Source organism: Pteropus alecto, unplaced genomic scaffold (genome assembly GCF_000325575.1).
Source record: "Pteropus alecto unplaced genomic scaffold, ASM32557v1 scaffold67, whole genome shotgun sequence".
In the NCBI taxonomy this organism is placed as follows: Eukaryota; Metazoa; Chordata; class Mammalia; order Chiroptera; family Pteropodidae; genus Pteropus; species Pteropus alecto.
This window is the reverse complement of record NW_006441061.1, coordinates 6,419,289-6,432,444: the sequence shown is the minus strand read 5'-3', so window position 1 is coordinate 6,432,444 and position 13,156 is coordinate 6,419,289. Positions and strand designations below refer to the sequence as shown.

The 13,156-nt window shown below is 49.3% G+C and overlaps 1 protein-coding gene across 1 annotated transcript in view; it reads left to right on the top strand.

Moving 5' to 3' along the window:
* Positions 1 to 13,156, top strand: part of RAPGEF1 (Rap guanine nucleotide exchange factor 1) — a 68,727-nt gene that overhangs the window by 12,942 nt on the left and 42,629 nt on the right. The window contains exons 5-8 of the mRNA XM_015594238.2: positions 212 to 368; positions 11,635 to 11,723; positions 12,339 to 12,491; positions 12,966 to 13,089. Of these exons, the coding sequence (XP_015449724.2) occupies positions 212 to 368; positions 11,635 to 11,723; positions 12,339 to 12,491; positions 12,966 to 13,089 (523 nt within the window). The remainder of the gene's footprint in view (positions 1 to 211; positions 369 to 11,634; positions 11,724 to 12,338; positions 12,492 to 12,965; positions 13,090 to 13,156) is intronic.

Sequence of the window (13,156 nt, the reverse complement as noted above, 5' to 3'; positions counted from 1 at the left end):
ATGACAGTAGAATATAACACTCTGCACGTTTTCATTGGACGTATAGAGATGGGTTCGTTTATCAGAAGGAGGCGTGGGTATCACAGAACGAAAGACTGAGAAACGCGCCCTGGTCACTGAGAAACCGGTTCTGTGCCAAGCGGGTATCTTCCTGTGACGGTCATGCTTTAGACTGCTAATGTCCTTCTTAAAATCCCTCTCTTCCCTCCAGCTCAGCCCTCTCCTCCTGCTATAGCCGAGTGTACCAGAGTCTCGCCAACCTCATTCGCTGGTCTGACCAAGTGATGCTAGAAGGTGTGAACTCGGAAGATAAAGAGATGGTGACAACTGTGAAGGGGGTCATCAAGGCCGTGCTGGACGGAGTGAAGGTATGGGCGCAGGTTCCAGGCCGTCCTCGGCAGGGACCCCGAGCGGCCTCCCTGCTGGGTGTTTGCCACATACGAACTCGTTCCTAAACTTGACGCATTAGAACGAGTGTCGGCCGGCGTCCCCGGCATTGGTACGCGCTCTGTCCCGTGGCTGTTTCACTCCCTCTGGTGCAGATGGCTCTCACAGCAGTGCCAGCCTCCAGAGGACTCATCCCGATGGTCGGAAAAGCTGCCAGAGCAGCAGCCTTCACCGAGCATTGGAGTAAATCTTCAGCGGTCCTCACAGTAGAGCGCGGGCTGTGCATGCTGCCAGCCAGACAAAGCACAACGGAAAGTGTTTTTGCATCGACTCTTAGCAAAGCGCACAGCATGTCAGCTGCCACCTTTTCATGTTCTCAGAACTTCCGAGATTCCTGGTAGAAAAGTCGAGTTGAGATGAGAAAGAAAAGAAACTATATTTGAAGTCCCCGGTGTGGTCTGTGCATTTACTTCCCAGGGAAGTCAGAAACGGCATCATAGAAAACGTGAATCCGAGTTGAGGGGGAAGCGGTGCCACAGAGGGCCTGGACCTGTTGAGAACAGAAGTCGTGGGCGAGGAGCAAGGCAGGATGCAGGGACTGGACTCGGGTGACGGCCTGGAGGTCAGGCCTGGGCTGTGAGCAGTGGGAAGGCGGAGACCCTGCCGTCACGTGGGGCCGTGTCATGTAGTGGAAACAGGGCTCCGGCTAGGTTCGAATCCCAAGTTTACCACTTACTAGTCCGTGAACTTGAGCAATTTACTCAAGTGCTCTGTACCTTAGCTAACTCGCCTGTAAACTGGGTATAATGATGGTACCGTATATCCTAGTGTCGTAGGAGGGTTACTGGTTAACGCGTGCAAAGCTCGTAGATCGTTGTCCGTCCACCTGCGCAGCCACGCTGCTGTTCGCTCTTCATCTCGTGCCTGAATAGCTCTCTCGGCCCGGGAAGGCTGTCCTCCTCTTTTCTAGACCTTTAATCCTAAATTCTAGCTGAGGTACTTACTCTAGGTCAGAAATAATTTCTTCCCCACTCAACCACGCTGTCCAATCCTTAAAACTGCCTCCTTGGACTGATGTTCGCCAGGAGCTCTGGAGAGTAGAGCAAGGACCCCTCAGGGTAAAAGTCTCAGAGGGAGGGCCAAGAAAGCATCGCTTAACATTACGAGTTGCTATAGAAGGAACTGTGTTGGCTGGAGAAGCTGGCAGCTCCCAACCTCTAGCACCATGTAGGGCCACTGTGTCTGCTGGGGACTTTATTGAGTTCATTTAGAGGGAAGCTTGACAAGGTAACATCAAAATCTCTTCTGATAGCTCCCAGGTTCTCTTCATTTCCAAAAGTCATTATGTCGTACGTTATCTGTTCTGGCTAGTGAGACTAACGGGTATAGCCTGGGGTGGCTGTTGCGTCAAACCTGTGTCACATTCCAGATCGTGGAGTTAGTTCAGGCACATACATTATCCCAGCGGCTCTTGAAGTCAGCAGGGCAGAATGAGACACGACCCGGGCCACGCCTCAGCAGCAGTCTGTGTGGCTCTGGCTCACCCACCCCTTGCTCTTCCTGTCCAGGCTTCGGGAAATGCTATTATAGAAAACTGTAATTTTTCAGGTGACATTGTTAAGGTTTCCTTCCACCGAATTGATTATGATGAGATGTTCAAAACAAGTGACAGTGTCCAAAATAGAAGAGAGAGAATGCAGATACATAAAGCCGTGTGACATTCCCGAGTAGATTTTCATTTATGAAAGCTCCACTGTATCGGCTAAAAGAAAAATTCCTCAGATTTTCATATTGACCAGGATGAGAGGGAGGGCTGGGAACTATAGATTATGAGCCTTTTAGTGTCTGAAAGGCAAATAATGTTTTCACAATTGCTTTACAAATATTTAGCCAGAACAAAGATTCTCTGGGTGAGGCGCTATAAATTTAGTTTTGTTTCATTTATCCGAGAAGCATTCATCAAGAACCTCCTGTGTGCCAGGCATCGTGATAGAATCGGGAACATGGTGATAAGCAAAACTCGCCGTCCCTGACCTGACGGAGCCTACAGTCTGAAGGGGGGAAGGACAACAAATGAAAACTTGTAATTCTGATTCTAACTAGGACTAGTGCTGGGAAGAAAAAAATGGCACAGGTGACCTTCTTTTTTCAGGATGGTCAGAGTCACTTCCGCAGGAAGGACGCAGACAGGCTAAAGCCTGAAGGATGAGCAGGAATTGGCCTGTGTAACTGGAAGCTTTTCATAGTTGGAATCAGTCAGGGCAACAGGGCAGTCAAGAATACAGTGTTGGCATCCGTTGCTGAGGTCTGACAGCGACATAGCTAACGTTTACTGCCCCTCAGTGCTCATATGACTTCAAGGTAGGTACGCTGGCCCCTTCACAGGTGGGAAACTGAGGCCCAGGCAGACCAGTAGTCAGTGGCAAGGTGGAGAGTCACACCCAGGCCCGCCTGAGCCCAGGCCCTATGCACTCAGCATCACCCCACGCTGCCTCCCAGGGAGCGGGGAGTCGCGGGCAGCCTGAGGGATTCATGTGCTCCCACCTCCAAGCCAGCTGGCTGCCAACCTCTTGTGTCCCCTTCAGGCTTAGGACACCTTTTAAGCCCAGGTCCTAGTGAGGCGACAGAGCCTCAGTCAGCTGGGAGGGGCGGAGCTGTGCAGAAATAAAGTGGGTTCAGGAGGATGTCGTCACCCACTTGGAGGAGAGATGTTGGCACGTTCCTTTAAACTGACTCACCATTTTCAAGTAACTCATTCAGTTAAATGGAATTTTTTTTGAAGGATTGAAGAGTTTTAAAAACAGTTGCTTTTTTTTTGTCCCTGAAAGGGTAGTACCATTTATTATTTAAACCTCCATATAAATGTCACTTATTAGCTCTGTAACCTTGAGCAAGTTATTTCTCTGAGTTTCAAGTAGGTTTTTAAATACATACCCCGAAGATTTGAAGAAAGATTAAGTAAGATAAGGTATATGAAGTACCTGGTAAGTGCTGGGTGCCCAGGAAATGGGGCGTACGTGCTGTTAACCGTAGCGATGGTAGTTTCTGGAACAGCTGACATTTACCAACTTGACAGTGATCATGGCTCTTTTCCATGTCATTTTACAAATCTCAGGTAAAAGATAAACCTCTCTTATGTCCGCTCCAGGCGCTTTACCGGCGGCAGCCCGAGGCTCAGAGGCCACAGTGACTCTCCAAGGAAGGAATGTCAAGGCCCTCACTTTCCCATTTCTGTAGGAACCACCCCAGCCCGGGGCCTGGCTCTTGGAGGACCAAGCTCCTCAAGGTCACACAGATACCCCAGTGTGTCCTTTCAAAACCAGCACCCCAACTCTTCCTAACTCTACAATTTAAATTTCAGCTTTTCCTCTGACCTCAGTCAGACGTACAGCTTTATACCCATCTCCCCAGACTCTGCCCTCTTCGCAGACCTTCTAGAGGTTTCCATTCTGGCCTAGTGAACTTCTTTGAAATATTCAACCTTGTGCCCCCCACACACATGCTTTTTAATTAAAAAAAAAAAAAAAGCCTTACCTCGGCAGCCTTGGGGGAAACTGGAATCCCTGCAGTTCCGTCACCACCCAAGATTTACTTTACATAACAAGAATATTTGGAAAGAAATGTTTTCCTGATTCTATCAGTTAGAATTAAGCTTAACTGGCTTTTAAAATAGAGAACTTTATTTCTCTTTCACGTATAGGAAGCCCAGAGATAGGCTGTGAGGCTAGTATGACATTTTTACAAACTGGTCAGGGCGTGGTCTTCTCCCCTCGTTTTGCTGCCATCCTGAGCACATGGATGGTGCCTCATGGCCCAGAATGGCTGCTCAGTCCCCATCCATCATGACTGCATTCTAGCCAGCAAGGAGAAAGAAAGAGTAGGAAGCGATGCCTTCTCCATCTAAGGATGCTTTCTTACAGGCCTCACGAGACTTTCACTTGGATTTTGTTGGCCAGAACTTGGACACATGCCCAGCTAAACTTCTGTTCATAAGGAAGAACAGATATTGTGGGGCAACCAGCTGTCTGCCACACTGACATTTCAAATAAGCCATCTCTTTTTATTCATCAGTCAGCCTGTTTTTAAATTTTTGGATGAAAAATTTCCAACATTTGCCAGGAAGAGAATCGTGTAATGAAGCCCGTCCCAGAGCCCGCACAGTCGTCCACTCGTGGCTGGTCTGGTTTTGTCGACACCTCCACCTAGAAGCAGATCCCAGACCTCACATCCTCTCTTGGTTAATGACTTAGTCCGTGGCTCTAGAACAAGGCAAATCTTTCCTGTAAAGGGCCAGATAGTAAACATTTTAAGCTTCTCGAGCTACCTAGGGTCTCTGTTGCATATTGGTCTCTGTTACATATTCTTTGTTTGGTTTCTTAAATTAAATTTTCTATAACAAAGCATTCTTATCTGGTGGGCGTTAGCGAGTGCTGGGCTGGATTTGGCCTGCAGGGTGTAGTCTGCTGCTTTTATACAGTTTTCAATTCAGGATCCAAAGGAAATCCATACACTGCGATTGTTAATATGTAGCATCAGGTTCTCCTGCTCTGTATTTTTCTCTTTGCAACTTACTTGTTTTTTTTAGTAAGTGTTATTGCTCCTAAAAGTCTCCCACGTTCTGGATTTCACTGCCGACATCTGTGCGGTGCTACTTAACACGTTCCTCTGTCCCTTGAGTTTCCTGTAGAACCAGAGGCTGAGTCAGATTCAGGGTTTCGTGTTTAGAAGAGTGCTTCCAAGGCAATGCCCTGCGCCCCCATCCGGAGGCCCCTTCCCTTCTGACGTTCATGGATCGGTGGTTATTAGAGGAGGTGACCCGCTAATTCATTAGGGGTTGCCAGCTGATGACATTCTCATTCTTTCTGCCATTCTTTCATCATTACTAATTGGAATATGTCTAAAAGAGAGACTTCCCCTTGTCAATTTATGGTTATCCTGAGCTCTCATCCTCAGAGGAAAGGCAGGTGCAATGCTTGATTCAGTGTTAGTTATCAATATCAAAATAATGAATGTCTGCTAGCATCCACTAACATGACCAAGGATTTGAGGTTTTTAAAATATTTCGAACTCATGAATTTAAATATACTTGATATGTTCTGGACCATTGCAGATACCCTTAGTAACACCCGGGCCCCGTTTTTCAACCGGCCAAGGCTTCGGCTTCTTCAGGCCGTTTCCCGCGTTCATGTCGACGTGGCCCTGGAAGCCTTCGTTTGTCGTCTCGCTTTTTCCCAGGTTCAGCTTGTGCTCGCTTTGTTATTTATCTGTTTGCTTGCGTAGGTAATGGCTTTATTGAGATATACTTCCTATGCCGTGCAGCTCACCCTCTTCAGATGTACAGCGTAATGATTTAGAACATGCAGAGTTGTGCGGCCATCTCCACGTTCCATCACCTAGGAAAGTAGCCCCGTACCCTCGACACCTTCCCGCTCTCATTTCTCCGCACTCCCGGCAACCACCACTTACTCCGTGGATTTACCTGTTCCGGACATCTCATGTCAATGGACTCGTATGCTATGTGGCCTCTGGTGCCTGGCCTCTGTCACTTAGCACAGTCTTTCTAAGTTCGTCCTGGCCGCAGCACGTATCATACCTCATCTCTCTCTCACTGCCAAACTGCCTTCCTCCGTGTGGACTCGCCACGCGTTATTTGTTCATGGACTTTAGGACATTCGAGCGGCTTCCACCTTTTGGCAATTATGAATAATGCTGCTGTGAACATCCGCGTCCGGTTTTGTGTGGACGTGTTTTTATTTCCCTTGGGTGTACACCTAGAAGCACAGTCGCCGGGTCGCTGAGTGACTCTGTGGTGGACCTCGTGACAGACTGCCAGGCTCCTCGGTGGAGCAGCTGCACCGTTTGCGTCCCCACCGGCAGTGCACAGGGTGCCAGTTCCTCCGCATCCTTGTCAGCCCTGGTTGTCATTGGTTGTTTTGATCCAGGCGTCCTAGTGGATGTGAGGTGCTAACTCGTTATGGTTCTGATTTGCATTTCTCTAACGGCTAATGACGTCGAGCATCTTTCCGGGTGCCTAGTGGCCGTTTGTACGTCTTTGGAGAAATATCTATTCAAATCCTTTGCCCATTTTTTAATTGGGTCATTTGTCTTTTCATTGTTGAGTCGTTAAGTCATCTCACACACTTCTCCCCACAGACCTGGAAAGCTATTCTTCTAAGGAGAGCTGGTTCCTTTTATTGGAAAGTGGTATTTAGAGACCACACTCCTAGGCCCTAAGGTTCCTCGATGCTGCTGAGTGGTCCCGTGTTTAGTTTCTTTAAAACAAAGCGCATCTTGAGTTTATGGTAGTTCTTTCAATTCGCATTCAGGACCACCGGGGTTTTCACCTAAACTCTTCCAATTTATATCTTAATTTTCTTCCTTCCGCACTGAAAAATCCCAGTTTTCAACAATATCAACATAATTGCTCATTCGCTTTTTCCCACGACACAGACGCAGTGGTCTCAGAATAACAGCACCAGCGACTTCCGTCAATGTGATTGTTAAAAATTATTAAAGGCGTTTCGGAGCTGTTTTTGACTTTTAGGTTATCTGTCCTTTTGCACTTATGTCGCATAGTTCTTTGTGGGATTCATAGTTAGGTTCATCTGCATTCGAGTGATTACCATCTGCAGTGGGTTAAGTGTTCCATTGCTTAAAAAGGAGGAGGAGGAAAGGAAGAGAGGAAGCAAGGGAAGAGACCACTGGTTAGATGTAGTGGAAGTCTTCCTCCAGGCACCGTGCGGAACACACACTTCCGTAAGTCAGAAAAAGACCCATCACGCTTCCGTTTCAGTCTCGGGCATTCAGGGTTTGGGGGTGTTTTTGTTGTTGTTGTTGTTAAAATAATAGGGTGGTTTAAAGTAAGATTCCTCTCTTTCCTCTAATTACCCCTCCCCAACCTATTTTCTGAGCAGTTCACTTAAGTATTTATTTATTTATTTTTTTAGTAAATCTGCTAACGTGACGACTACACCAAACATTTACGGCTTTTCATTGGGAGGGCACCGGGGTGTCGGGGTACACCCCCACCCAGGCCGGGCGTCGGAGCGGCAGCATCTTCTTTTTTTTTTTGAGCCCACGTGTGTTTCCTCGCCCTGATGGCTCTGCTTAGTTACAAAGGTCAAGAGAAGGTCTTTCGATCATCTTTAAGCTTCTTTTAGAGCCCTTTTCAGGTGACTCCTACAAGCATTTACTGTTCGAGTTGTAACATTTCGCCCCAACTACATGCTTTTATTATTTTGGACTCAAAGGTGCCCAGTTTTTAAATTGTGCCCCTCCCCCATACAGACTGAGCCCAGCACTACTTCTCTGTGGGTCTCTTCGGTGTCCCCTTTGTGGGGCTGCATCTGAGGTCTCCTGGCTGCTGTGTGACTGGGCATCAACCTCCAGGAGTCGCCTGGCACCCCCATCCACGTCTGCCATTGCCTGCTTAGCTCCCTGCCTCTCCTTGATTGTGTAGGAGAAAGAAGACATTCCCTCTGTTCTGTTGCTGGATGTGGGCAGGGAATGTCCCTTAAAAACATCACCATAAAAACGTCACACTGGGGCAGGCCACCCCTGTGATTTTGTTACGCCACTTCAGTTACAGGAGACTCCCCACTGGCCTATATCAGTGTCCCGAGTGGACAACTTGGCCTAGAACAGCTAACTGGCACAGAGGTTGCGTCATGGCCATAAGCACACGTCTCCCTGGGCTCTGGTCCCTGAACCCAGGAGAGTTGCAGGCCCAGAGAGGGACAGAGAACAGGCAGTGAGGGGACGTGAACAGGAGCGACAGACCACAGGTTGCAGAATGGCGCACTTTTCAGTTAAAGTATGCTTCCCTCTGTGTGAACCCAGAGGACACCAGCCATGAGGTGGCGGCATCCTTGAGGCCCTTTGGGACAGGCGCAGCGTGGCAGTGAGTCTCATGTACCCGCGTCCCCTCTGCCAGGCTGGGGCTTTGTCTTAGTGCCAAGGAGAAGCCGGGAATGGATGGAACTGTTTCTCTCCTACGTGGGCTCCAGGGCTGGACTTGGATTTGTAGAAGCATCTCCACGATCATTTTTAGTAGCAGTAAAATGAACATGGAGATAAAGTGTTATATATTTAGAAAGATAATTTTCCAAATACCTTTTGGCCTTTGGAAAGTGCTTCGCGGTGAACCGGCAGTTGTCTAGTTTACAGACACACAGCCTGGGGCTGGCCTTCTCCGTCTTTCCTAACCTGTGCCTCAAGAGGGTCGAAGCGCCTGACGTCCTTCTCAGGGACCCCGCCTTCCATGGGAGGAGTCAGGCAGCTGCCAAGGAGATTCCAGTGTTGGAACGGTAGCCGGACACGTGCACATGCTAAGGGTTCTGTCCGCAATGGCGAAGGCAAGTCCAGACCTCAGACCTCCTGGCTCGTCTCCTGGGGCCGCGAGGTCGGTGGGGAGTAAATGCGAAAAGCTGCCCCCCTTCCACTCTCTTCCAGCCGAGGCCAGTGAACTGGTGGAAGGGATCGTCGCTGCCATCACGACGATCATCGTGTCGTCTTGGAATTCGGCTGCATGCTTGCACATGTGCCTGTCATTCCATGATGCTCTTGCCATCGTTCATTAGTCGAGTTTACCCAGCTGCCTCTCCAGAAAGATGATGTTCTGATTATAATTGCTTATGAATCAGTAAAGAATTAGTGGGGGATGCAAGTATGCAGACTTCGTACTGTTCCTTTGGCCCTGCTTATAAAGAAGAGTGAATGTGAATGTGGGGGTTCACGAGGCACTTTGGCCTCGCCCTCCGACTCCCCGTGCTGTGGTCTCTGTGGCCTGGCGACACGCTTGTAGGACAGGCTGCCTTCACCCAGTGAGGGGTGCAGCCTTCATACCCCTTACTGTCTCTCATCTCCACCCTGTCTGTGATCACCACTTAGGTAGCTATTCCTTAAATATTTGTGAGATTTTATTTAACGTCTAAACTTAGTAAGAGGAAAATACTAACCTTTCACCTTCTAGCACGTGATTCTCAGAGATCTCAATTCTCCGCGTTTCTCTAAGAGGAGACAGATGTCGGCTGTTAGTCGGGTGACACTGGTTCTGGTTATATGGAGTATGCCTTTCCTCATGAATTTTTTAAATTAGTATTTCAGAAGTAATAGATATCCATTGTAGAAAGTTTAGAAAAAGCAGAGAAACACAAACAAAATAAGGAGTGTTTCATAGCCATATTTTTTTTTTCTATACGTGTATTCTTGGTTTGGTTTTGTTTCCAAAACACACTGCGTGTTCACCAGTATGCCACCTGGGCTGTTTTCCTGCTTAACATCGCAGCTCATTGTCTTTCCAAGCTGTCATGTGTTCTTGTTGTGAGTTGGCTTTTAATGGCGATATCATGGTCCTTTGTTTGGTTCTGTCATAATTTTTGTATCAGAACCTAGTGTTGAATATTTAATTTTGGAATACGGAGTAGTCTAATTTTATCCATTACATACGATGCTGTGATCACCATCCTTCGTGGCTCAATTTTTACACACATCTGTGGTATTTTCCTTGGGCTAAATTATTATCAAAAGAAAGCAGATATTTAAGGCTTTCGACATAGACTGGCACATGTCAGACGTGTACACAGTCATCCTCTGGAAAGGCCGTCTAACTGTGCTCCCACCCACCACTCCTGGACGTTTCTGTTTCATTACCATCAAAGCTGGGGACTCACGATTTTTCACCGTTGCTGTTTGCACTCTGATATTTCTTTTGGTGTATTCATCTTTTTTCTAGTTTTTGTGTTTTTGAAAGAGCTCTTGCTCTAGGAAGGGTACTAACTCTCCGCCTTATCACGTAAGTGGTGATTCCTGCGTGTGCTGCTTTGAGTTTGGAGAAGCTTCGCATTCTGATTTGGGGACATGCCACTGTCTTACCCACTTGCGTCCGTTGCCACCGCCCCTGTAACTTTCTAAATAGACATTAGTGCTGAAAGCCTAACAGATCCTGCAATGCAGTAGCTCCTACCGAGATGGCCGTCATCAGGAGAAACGGATGAAGAAGTTGTGGGCTTATCCACACACTGGAATACAACGCGGCAATGAGAAGGAACAGACTATCCATGCACACAGAAACGTGGGTGTTCCACTGAGCAGGAGGAGAGTAGGCTAGTGGCTGCCTGGCCTGGGAGGGCTGCAGGAAATGACGAGGGACTAGTAATGGGTACAGTCTTTGGAAGTGATGAAAAGTCCTAAAATCAGTGGTGGTGATGGTCGTAGAGCTCTGTAGTGGACTAAAAGCCACTGAATCGTACACCCCGGATGGCCGGACTTTGTGGCATGCGAATCACATGTCCATAAAGCTGTTTAGAAAAAGAAGATGGCCACGAAAAAGTATATGCTGTTGAAAAGTCCTAAAATCAGTGGTGGTGATGGTCGTACAGCTCTGTAGTGGACTAAAAGCCGTCTTTGTGGCATGTGAATCACGTGTCCATAAAGCTGTTTAGAAAAAGAAGATGGCCAAGAAAAAGTATATGCTGGATGGTTCCACTTATTTCAAGTTCTAGGCGAAAGTGATCTGAGAAATACAAGCTGCGGAGTGGCTGGGGTGCGACAGGTTGAGGGGAGAGTGGCGGGAGTGCCCCGTATTTTTCGAATGGTGCTTCTTGGGGTACGTGTGTTTGTCAGAACTCATCGAACTAGGGGAAACACATTCTAATTGGCAAAACAAGTAGCCCTGGTATCATTTCCTCCTCCTCCTCCTTTTCTATTTTAGAAACGTTTTTTAAGTCATCTGTCTGCTGGGAACATGCCCTTAACTTTCTGTTCGTCGACCGAGAGCCCACCCAGTCATCTCGGTCCCCGGTCCCAGCTGCCACCACACCGCAACCGGCTCACCGGAGCCAGCGGTCATTAGTGGTCACTGGTGGACAGTGTCCTGCACGTTGTTTGACGTCCTCAGAGAGCTGAAGGGCAGGGGTCCCCGCGCCCAGCCGTGGTCTGTCCTACCGGGAACTTCATTTGTGTGATGAACTTAGTCATTTTGAGACAGTGGGGTTTGCCACTTCCCCCTTCCAAGAGGAAGTATCTTTGCGCATTCGAAACTTTTTGATGTGCTATGAAGGTGTTTTAGAGGGTAGGGGACATTTTGGGAAATCATGCAGAGTACCTAAGTCAAATGATGCTTGGGTTTAGGGCGTGTGGGAATCCTCGGGGCACAAAAGCAGGACGGCGGTGGAGGACAGACGGCCGACCGACGGGGCGGCCTCGGCCGTAAGCTTCCGCGTGCCTCACCGCTTTTCTCTCGGGTAGGAGCTGGTCAGGCTCACCACTGAGAAGCAGGGGCGTCCGTCTCCCACGAGCCCAGTGAAGCCCAGCTCGCCAGCCTGCAAACCCGATGGGTAAGTGCCGACTGCACCCTCCAGCCCCCGCGCTCACGAGGCTCTGGCCTTGGGCGGCGGCCAGTCCAGGCAGCGCAGGTCCCAGGATGCGCGAGGCCCGTTCTCGTCCCCCGGTGAGACCCACTGAGCACGGCTGTCACCACAGTGCGCAGAGCTCACACACGCTTTGCCGTGTGCCCGGTCCCGGAGTCCACAGCGACTCCTCAGGTGGCCCGAGCACGCACCTGCCCGACCAGCCTCCTTCTGTAATCGGAAAGAACTTTGAAGGTTGGGTTTTGGGATTAGGCGAAGAGCCTTTGGCTTTGTCAACTACGAGCGCCTGGGACAGATAGAAAACAAATTAGAGTGTTTTAGGAGCCATTAGACCATCGAGTCTAAGGAGCCCTCCTACTGCCAAGGAAACTAAGAGGCAGGGTCGGGACTTGGCCAAGCGCCTACCGTGCGTTGGTGACCAAACCAGACCCGACACCCCACTCCACCGTGGAGCACGGGGCGTGGTGTCCACCGCTCTGCATCCGGCCCCCATCGTGTCCCTGCCCTGGTCACATCTGACCCTCTCCAGACCTGCTTGTGCTCTGTGGCCTTCTGTAACCCCAAGTTCTTTTCAATTCTCAGCCAGTCCGAGCTCCCCCTGACGGATCGCGAGGTGGAGATCCTGAACAAGACAGCCGCCATGTCGCCGTCGGCCGAGCTGCCCCTGGACTGTGCCGATGAGGAGGCCGCACCCCCCAAACCCCCCCTCCCTGGCATTCGGGTGGTTGATAATAGGTGATTTTCTGTTTTTCTGGCACTCTCCCCTGTGACATAATTTGATGGGCAGATGCAGCATGAGCTGAGAAGTAGATAGTGCCATTAGGGTGGGAACTTGGAGCCCTTGCTTGGTGGAAGCCGTGGAAGTTTGGCCTTCCGGGGCGGGGGGTGCACCTCAGAGGCCGTGAGCCAGCCCCAGCGCCCTCCCCTGCCACACACTCCCAGAACTCCCAGCGGCTTGCCTTTCAGCCTCAGCCAAGTGAAAACTGCTCCAATTTATTATGGAAGGAAAAGAAAGGACTTTTCTGATTTTAGTTTTTTTGGCATCGATAGGTTTATTTTGGCAGAAGGGGAGTGGGATGGGAGTTGCAGGTGTGAAAAGTAGGTGTGAAGTATCTAATAATGAGTAATGAATAATTCCGTGCCTTAATATCACTTCAGCGAGTTGTATTTGGGTTGTTTGGTGTGATGGGATTTCTCCTTCTGTCCCAGCCCTCCGCCAGCATTGCCACCAAAGAAAAGACAGTCGGCTCCCTCTCCGACCCGAGTGGCCATCGTGGCCCCCATGAGTAGAGCCACCAGCGGCTCCAGCTTGCCTGTGGGAATTAACCGGCAGGTGAGCAGCCCCATCTGGAAAGGCTCTGGGTTTGGGACTTTGACCCCTTCCATGCCGTGTTGGTCAC